This window comes from Chaetura pelagica, unplaced genomic scaffold (genome assembly GCF_000747805.2).
Source record: "Chaetura pelagica isolate M959 unplaced genomic scaffold, ChaPel_1.0 scaffold526, whole genome shotgun sequence".
Taxonomy (NCBI): Eukaryota; Metazoa; Chordata; class Aves; order Apodiformes; family Apodidae; genus Chaetura; species Chaetura pelagica.
Genome location: NW_009953500.1, coordinates 13,530 through 22,365, shown reverse-complemented (window position 1 = coordinate 22,365; position 8,836 = coordinate 13,530). Strand labels below are relative to the sequence as shown.

The 8,836-nt window shown below is 56.0% G+C and overlaps 1 protein-coding gene across 1 annotated transcript in view; it reads right to left on the bottom strand.

Annotated features, from left to right (window-relative positions):
- Positions 1–709: 709 nt before the first annotated feature.
- Positions 710–8,836, bottom strand: part of HK2 (hexokinase 2) — an 18,580-nt gene continuing 10,453 nt past the window's right edge. The window contains exons 5-17 of the mRNA XM_009999347.1: positions 7,732–7,827; positions 7,441–7,540; positions 7,046–7,229; positions 6,327–6,482; positions 5,943–6,176; positions 4,638–4,942; positions 3,989–4,137; positions 3,130–3,249; positions 2,687–2,782; positions 2,098–2,197; positions 1,798–1,981; positions 1,358–1,513; positions 710–947 (exon numbers count right to left, since the gene is read on the bottom strand). Coding sequence (XP_009997649.1) covers positions 710–947; positions 1,358–1,513; positions 1,798–1,981; positions 2,098–2,197; positions 2,687–2,782; positions 3,130–3,249; positions 3,989–4,137; positions 4,638–4,942; positions 5,943–6,176; positions 6,327–6,482; positions 7,046–7,229; positions 7,441–7,540; positions 7,732–7,827 — 2,118 coding nt within the window. The remainder of the gene's footprint in view (positions 948–1,357; positions 1,514–1,797; positions 1,982–2,097; positions 2,198–2,686; positions 2,783–3,129; positions 3,250–3,988; positions 4,138–4,637; positions 4,943–5,942; positions 6,177–6,326; positions 6,483–7,045; positions 7,230–7,440; positions 7,541–7,731; positions 7,828–8,836) is intronic.

Sequence of the window (8,836 nt, the reverse complement as noted above, 5' to 3'; positions counted from 1 at the left end):
GAGGGAGGGAGGGAGGGAGGGAGGGAGGGAGAGCTGCCACATAGGAGGCAGTGGAAACCATACATCTTCATGCTTCAGCTTCACACTTAGCAAAACACCCTCATGTTCTCCTTCCACTCTGGACCAGATCAGGCTCATTCTCTAGTCCCACAGAGCCCTGAGAGCACTGATCAACCCTGCTAGTCCTGGCCAGCCTCACCTGGAGGATCTTCAGAGCCCTCCCTCTATCCACGGGCCCCTGAGCCCTACTTAAGCTCAGCACTGTGCCTGTAGTCCCTGTCCAAGCAACACTGTCTTCAGCTCAGGCATTGTCACATCTGCTTGATCATGGGCCTTTTTGATGCTGATCATGGACTGACTCCTTGGGTTGGACCTGCCTCATCCCTAGCCTGATGAACTGGACTCCTGGCTGAACCTGGTCACCATGTCTGGATCAGCCTGGCCCAGAGATGGGGCTGGGCCCCTGCTGGTGCGAGGTCCCTGCTGTGTTACCTGTCTTGGTGCCCCTTCTGGTGGGGGGCAGGGTTTGAAGCAGCTGGTTCTTGCTGTGCCTTGACAAAGATTAGATCAACCCTTAAGACCCTAAAATGCCACCTCTCCTCTTCAACTACCCCCCAAGCTTTCCACATGAGCTCCTACTTAGCACCCTACCTGCCTAAGGTGGGCAGCATGAGTCTCCTTGGATGACAATCACACAGCCCTGAGCTACTCACTGAGGGTGGAGCTTGTAGAGCGTCCCATCCACGCCAACCGTGACCTTGAGGAAGTCCAGCCCGCGGTTCTCCCGGATCTTGTCCACCACAGCTGCCATGCCAGCCCCGCAGAGCTGAGCTGCCCGCCGGGCCACCACCGTGCACACCTCCTTCACAATGATGCTGTCATCACAGGTGGTCTCCAGGCCAAGATGCTGGAGGATGGAGCGGACCTGGAGCAGGGCCAGGCAGTCACTGGGGAGGACACGAGGGCCAGGAGGCATTAGGAGATGGAGCAACCTGATACGTGGCTTCCTCTTTCTTATCTACATCCTGCAGAGCCCAGGGCCTCATGGCTTGGGTGAGTCTGACAGGAGGGACCCCACAACTCCCCTCTGACCTCAGCTTTAAGGCCTGGATGTGGCTCTGATGTCACATCCTAATCAGTGAGGCTACATCAGGACAAGGAGTATCACAGCTGTTTAACCTGGGGCTCCTCTCTGTCCAGGGCAGAGGACACAGGCTTCTGTATTGCCAACCCAACAGTTCCCTTGTCATCCTGGCTGCAGACTGAGCCTGTGGGCACCTCCAACAGCCCTGGGAACACTTTCCCCAAACTACATCTCACTGCTGTTAAGGTGCTCACCCCACCTGTTGGACCTCACCTTTCTATCTGGGACAGGAACTTGGTCTCAAAGATCCCTCTGGTCTTCAGCCTCTCTGAGATCCGTCCCCGGAAAAGCAGCCCTCGCTTGGTGAAATCCATCAGGATGTTTCGGACGATCTCCCCCAGGTACATCCCACTGATCATCTTCTCAAACCTGCGAAGGAGAGGGCAAGGCTGGACATCAGGACAAGAGGGGACATTGGGTCTGGATTGGGACCCCAGATGCCTCTGACACAGCCCCTTGGCCTGACATCCTGGAGCAGTCCCAGCAGCGCAGTCCCACCCTGCAGGCAGGGGACAAGGGACATGTGTGTGTGTCACAAAGCCAGAATCTGCCCTGATCATCGGCCCAAGATGCTGGTGGGACACCACTGAACTGCTGCTGGACACCCAGCCTCATCAGGAGGCCCTTCCCAGCACCCCAAGGCCACCACGTACCTTTGCTTCCCAGGGTTGAGGGACAGCTCATCCACTGCCACATCAAACTCTGTCCGGATGTCATCCAAGCACCCGCTGTCACCAAACGCCCCCCACTCCATGTTGACACACATCCTGCCCTCCTCCCCTTCCACCAGCTCCACGTTCCTCATCTCCTCCATGTAACAGGCATTGCTGCCCGTGCCTGCAGAGAGAGAAGCACCTTTCAGTGGAGCTTCGAGACACCCTCTGCAGCCAGGAGCACCCCACTAGGGTGGGACCGTGGGCAGAGAAACTCCAGAAGAAGGTTTCAGTCCTCACCAACTATCAGCCCAACTTCACAGTATGGATCTTCGTACCCACAGGTCATCATGGTGCCAACTGTATCATTTACCACCGCGACCACGTCCAGGTCAAATTCCTGCCAAGGGATGGGATTGTGTGGGTTATTCCTGGAGGACACAGCTTGCTACACGTACTCTCACCACTGGGAAGGGACCTGTCTGCTGAGCGTGGGAGTCCTCCAGGCACCCACGGGACCTCCAGCAGCCCCATGGGTCTGCAGGTGGACACTCAAACCTCAAGACACAACTGCAGAGGAGCTGGGACAGCCCTGCCAGAGGATCCCCCCAGCAGGAGCTTTGGATGGTCTGCACTGAGAAAACAAGCATGGTGTCTCCTGAGCTCATGATGAGACAAGTTTGCCCCAGCCGTGGCCAGGAGCCAGCTCCTAGCTCCGGGGTCTGAAAATCCAACCTCTGGTGATGACTAAGTATGGATGTTAAAATTCAGACACTCATTAGCCCTGTGCTCAGCCCATTAATTTGCTTTACAGGCCAATTAAAATTGTCAAACACAGCAGGGATGTGGGAGCAAGGAGCAGCCTTCTCACAGCTACGTGGACACTCACCTCTCTCCTGTGAATCGCCTCCTTCAGCAGGTTTACCACATCTTCTCCTTCACAGCCAGTCGCCTTAAAACCTTTTGTCCACTTCAGGAGAATCCCCTATGGTGGAAATTCCTCATGGTAAATCACCCAGGCTGGGTGGGAGGGACAGCAACCCCACGGCCACCCATTCCTGGTGGGCACTGCCCAACATGTGGAGGTCAGATCCTCACACGTGCCTCAACTAGGTTGTCTCCAGAGCTCAAGGGATCTGCATTTGCTTTGATGCAGCAAAGGGGCTTTTCAGAAGCACCATCAGGTCCAAGCTCCTGCCATTCCCCTCACTGGGGTCTCTACCTGACCTGCCACATGGTCACTGATGCTGGTGCATGGAGTTCCAGCATGATCTGGCTTCTCTGACAGCCCTGGCTACACGACATGTGTACTGCCAGGTGGGTTGGGGTTACCTCATCCAGGTTGGTCTGCTGGCAAGGGAAGGAGAATGTGAATCCAAGAGGGAGTGATATGCCCTTCATTCCCATGTATTCCAGGAAGTCGGAGATGCAGTGGACGATGTGGTCAAAGAGCTGGTTTCACAAAGCCAAGAGGAGACGTTATCATCACAGCAAGAACCTCAGCTGGGTGCCCACCTGCCTGACCTGCTGGAGATGTTGATCCATTCCCAAGCCAACAGGGCTTTGAAGGGACCAGGAGGCTGCTCAGCTGCACTGTGTGAAACAGCTACTCTTTCATCCTCTTCCCCACCAACAACTTGGTCATATCACTATGGTACCTCCACCTTGCAGGTCCTGTACTGCACCCAAAAGGGATGGAGGTGACCAGCTTCCCAGGGGTGGCCTGGGAATCCAGTCCCTCTGCAAGGTATCGCCAGAGCCCGTCTGCTGGAAATACTCCCAGTCCCCGAGCGCTGCCTGGAGCAGTTTGCAAAACTCTTTCCACCTGCAAATAAGTCTCTGGAGATGTCTCCTACTGCTTGTGTTGTGGTTTCTCTACCTGGGAAATGGGAATGATGCTTATCTGCCCTTGTGGAGTGTGTGGGTTTCATGGAGGACCAGTGATGTCTGGGAATAACACCATTTCTAACCAAAAAAACAGTTTCAAGCTTCCTAAAGCACAAGCTCCAGAGCCTTGGGCAGAACTTCCCGCTCTGAAGGCAGGAGAGCACCAGGCTTCTCCATGCCTGCTTTTGCACCCCGGAAAAAAGAGCCTGGCAAAACCAGTTCCCGTGGTCACCACTGCCTGCTGCTTCTACTGTCACCCTAGGGAAGGTGTCCCAGTTCTCCACCTCTGGCTGCCCACCCTCACCTCCTCTCCCGTCCCCTGCATGATCTCCACTGGGATGGAGTAGATCTTGTTGTGCATCTCGACGCCGCGCCTCATCCCGTTCCTCACACGCACCAGCAGCACCCGGAAATTGGTCCCTCCCAGGTCCAGGGCAAGGAAATCTCCCTTTTCTGAAACCCAAGAGAGAACCATTAGCAGAGAGATCCCACCAAGGGGCCTCCTGAACATGCCACGAAGATGATCCAATTCTGCCTTCTTCCTGGGAGAGGACCAGGAAGCAAGAGGTGGCTGGGAATAGAGAAGTGTAGGTGGAGGTAGGAAGGTGATGAAGAGGTTTGTTCCAGACCCAGGGAGATCATGAGGCTTTAAGCCAAGGGGCAGGAGCACACCCAAGCCACCAACAGAACTGGGAGCACAGCCCAGGACAATGGTGGTGAGAAACCACAGGGAAAGCCAGACTTTGTGTGAAGTCAAGTGCAGAACGTCCTGGAGGCTCAGCTGCTTTTCCCGGTATCTTACTGGAGGTTATAAAGCTTCGTGCCACTCCCACCACAAAGAGCCCACAGCAAAGGTCCCTGCCATTCCCTGAGTGGTGCAGATGCTGGGAGCAGCACTGGTGGCTCTTTGCCCTACTCAGAACATACATGGGCTGATAGCCATGGTACATCACCTGTCCCATCAGGAGTTGAGCACACGTAGGTGGGCAGCATTTTCACCGTTGCCTCTGCGTGCGTCTCCTTGCCCAGCCCCCTCTCCATCTCTATCCTCATCCTTTGCTTCACTTCCAGGAGCTGCTCATAGCTCAGCTTGAGTGCCTCCAAAATCTTCTGCCGTGCCTTGTGCTGGGCAGCCAGTCTGTAGGCCACAGCTGTCACCATGGCTGCCCCTTTGCCACTGCCATCCTCAGACCTGACGAAGCGGATCTCGCAGTCGGGCAGCAGCTTCCGCACCGTCTTGTGGAGGCGCCGGGCGAAGCTACGGAGGAGACAGGACCTGATGAGACCCTTTGGGGTAGTGCACGACCAGGGCTCCTTTGGCATCCAAACAGAGGTGCCCAAGGGAATATTTGGAGATGCTCTGCTTCTGCCAAGCTTTCTCCACTGCCGGAGGGAACAGATTGATGCTCTCTCCCCTGCTCTCCCCACTAGCCTTGCCCATCGTGGATGGCTGAGACCTGGGGCTCAGCTGACTGAGAGGGGATCTAATTAATATTTACAAATATCTGAAGGGGGATGTCAGGGAGGGTCCAGGCTCCTCTCAGTGGTGCCCTGTGATAGGACATGGGGCAATGAACACAAACTGGAACATGGGAAGTTCCACCTCAACATGAGGAAAAACTTTCCTGTGAGGGTGACACTGGGACAGGCTAACCAGAGAGGCTGTGCGGCTTCCGCACCGTCTTGTGGAGGCGCCGGGCGAAGCTACGGAGGAGACAGGACCTGATGAGACCCTTTGGGGTAGTGCACGACCAGGGCTCCTTTGGCATCCAAACAGAGGTGCCCAAGGGAATATTTGGAGATGCTCTGCTTCTGCCAAGCTTTCTCCACTGCCGGAGGGAACAGATTGATGCTCTCTCCCCTGCTCTCCCCACTAGCCTTGCCCATCGTGGATGGCTGAGACCTGGGGCTCAGCTGACTGAGAGGGGATCTAATTAATATTTACAAATATCTGAAGGGGGATGTCAGGGAGGGTCCAGGCTCCTCTCAGTGGTGCCCTGTGATAGGACATGGGGCAATGAACACAAACTGGAACATGGGAAGTTCCACCTCAACATGAGGAAAAACTTTACTGTGAGGGTGACACTGGGACAGGCTGCCCAGAGAGGCTGTGGAGTCTCCTCTGGACACCTCCAAGACCCACCTGGATGCCTTTCTGAGCGACCTGCCCTGGGTGACCCTGCTCTAGCTAGAGGCTTGGACTCGATGATCTCCAGAGGTCCCTTCCAACCTCACCATTCTGTGATTCAGGGACTTACTGAGGATGCTTCTTGTAGACAGAGCCATCCACGCCGACCGTGGAGCGCAGCCTCTCCACCCCCTTGTTCTCCTTGATGCGGCGCAGCACGGCGGCCAGGGTGGCCCCGCACAGGTTGGCCGAGCGGGTGGAGACGATCTGGCAGATGCGGTGGGTGGCCACACAGTCTTCATGAGATGGCTCCAGGCCCAGCTTGATGAGGATCTCCTGGGCCTTCTGCAGCCCTTCTTTCTCCCTGCACGTCATAGAAGAAAAAAGGATTCGTGCCTGGAAATCCAGCTTTGGCCACCCGAAGTGTCCTGGTTTCCTCAGCCCGTAGCCCTGTGATGAGTCCTTTTTTTCTCTCCAGGGGAATGGGACCCCAAGAAACTCAGATCCTACTTACTTCTCAATAGCAGAGACGTATCTGGTCTCAAAGTGGCCAGTAGTGAGCAGGTCTGGTGTGAGCTTTCCTCCAAACAAGAGCCCTTCCTTGGCCATCTTCACCAGGATCAGCCTGACCAGCTCTCCCATGTACATCCCGCTGATCATCTTCTCAAACCTGCCAACAGGGGAAGCACAAGATGCATCTGTTGGGCTGCCTGTGCCATGAGGTTGACCTTAAAAACATTTGGCACCCTTCCAGGCTCAAATGCAATCTAGATAATCTCTTGCCAGAGCAGTTTATCCCATCACTGAGAAAATAAAGCCACATTGACATAACCACCATCCTGCAAGGAGAACTTGTGGCAACCTGCAGGGGGGGTCTGTCAGGTTGTGTAGACCCCCACCAACCCCACTCGTGCTGCCAGAAGCCATCTGGGGCATGGGAGATCTGTAGGACTTGGATGTGGAAATTAGGTGGAGGTGTTTGCCTTGGCTGGCAGGTAATTTCATTGGCAGAAATCAACCCAGTGAAGTGAAAGGCTGGAGAAGAGAAGGGGTGTTGAGTGGGTTGGTCATACCAACCCAAATTTGTGACGCAGCCCCTTTGCATTGGTGTAGCTGGCACAGCAGAGGATGTGGTGACCCAGTTAACTAGGATGACCTCTTTGGTCCCACTATGGCCAGCACAACGGGAGGAGGGACAATGCAGAGCAAACCCAGAGCCAAGAATCTGCTCACAATTGTTTGCCAGGGTTGAGTGAGCCCATGTCTATCTCGCGGTCAAACTCGGTCCGGATGTCGTTGAGCACACCATCGTCACCAAAGGCCCCCCACTCCATGTTGATGCACATCCGACCTTCATCCCCTTCCACCAGGTCAATGTGCCTCATCTCCTCCATGTAGCAGGCGTTGGTACCAGTACCTGAACCAAGCATGGAGATGTGGTGAGCGAGGTGCTGCCCTCCCCTCATTCCCCATAATTAGCAACAGCCAAACGCACCAGAGAAAGCAAAGATAGAAGAAAACAAACATTTCTTATTCCCCAAAAGACCCTGAAATCTGCAAGAACCATGAGCTCCTTCTGGAGTTCATGGTGAGACAGACCCCAGTTCTCCCCCCTTGCTGCAGCTCACCAACAATGAGGCCAACTTCACAGTGATGATCATCGTAGCCACAGGTCATCATGGTCCCGACCGTGTCGTTCACCACAGCTACAATGTCAATGTCAAAGTCCTGAGATGGTGGACAGGAGAAAGATTGAGTCAGCGGGTCCAAAATCAGACTGAAACATCTCTGCTGTCACCAGAGAGCCAAGGTGGGGAGCTCTATAAATGTCCTGTCCCAGGGAAGGGTGTGCTCTGGTCCCACCACTCCGGGGGGTGACCCACCAGCCTGGGAGGTGACAGACCTGCCCAGCCTCTTACCCCTCTCTTCTTGATGGACTTGCGCAGCAGCGACACCACGTCCTTCCCCTCCACGCTGCTGCACTTGAAGCCCTTCGTCCAGTTAACGAGGATGCTCTACAGAGAAACAGCAAGAAGGAACGCTGGCAGGAAGGACCCACCACGTCCCTGCTGCAAGACAAGGGCTGGAGGGACCCGCAGATCAGTCCCTCCCTCTTATCAGCTCGGAGCTTCGTTATCAGCAATCGTTTCCGCGTCTCTGCGCAGATAAGGTTTATGGCTGGGAACCTGCACGCGAATCGCTCCCTGCTCCTGCTGCCAGAAGGGAACGTGGTCCCTGCGACTGCCTTGCAGGGAGCCCTGCAGCTGAACCTGTTCCCAGGCCCATGGAGAAGGAGCTCTGTGACCCAGCCCTGCAGGGTGGGGGTCTCACAGCCCCCCCGGGTGCCACTGTGTCCCCAGCCAGCAGAGCCCCCCCGCTGGCCCAGTGAGAGGGTGTGCTCAGCCCTGGGGGGAAGGAAAGGACTCGATGGTGTTTGAAACCTCTTACCGAGGCAAACACTGCCTGGCAGGTGGGGAAACTGAGGCACAGAGAGAAGCAAACCAGGCAAGGTCACCAGGGACAGGTGCTTCCTCTCCCAGGCTCTTTGTTTGCTTTTTGTTTTGGTTTCCTCACAGCCCCCCAGGCAGGCTCTGATCCCCTTCCTCATGACCTGTGCTGAGCTGCTAGGGCAGGAGCCCCTGGCCCCATCCCCAGCGGAGCAGAGCGCGGGGCGGGAGGACGTGCGGGTGGGGGTCTCACAGCCCCCCCGAGTGGCACTGTGTCCCCAGCCAGCAGAGCCCCCCCGCTGGCCCAGTGAGAGGGTGTGCTCAGCCCTGGGGGGAAGGAAAGGACTCGATGGTGTTTGAAACCTCTTACCGAGGCAAACACTGCCTGGCAGGTGGGGAAACTGAGGCACAGAGAGAAGCAAACCAGGCAAGGTCACCAGGGACAGGTGCTTCCTCTCCCAGGCTCTTTGTTTGCTTTTTGTTTTGGTTTCCTCACAGCCCCCCAGGCAGGCTCTGATCCCCTTCCTCATGACCTGTGCTGAGCTGCTAGGGCAGGAGCCCCTGGCCCCATCCCCAG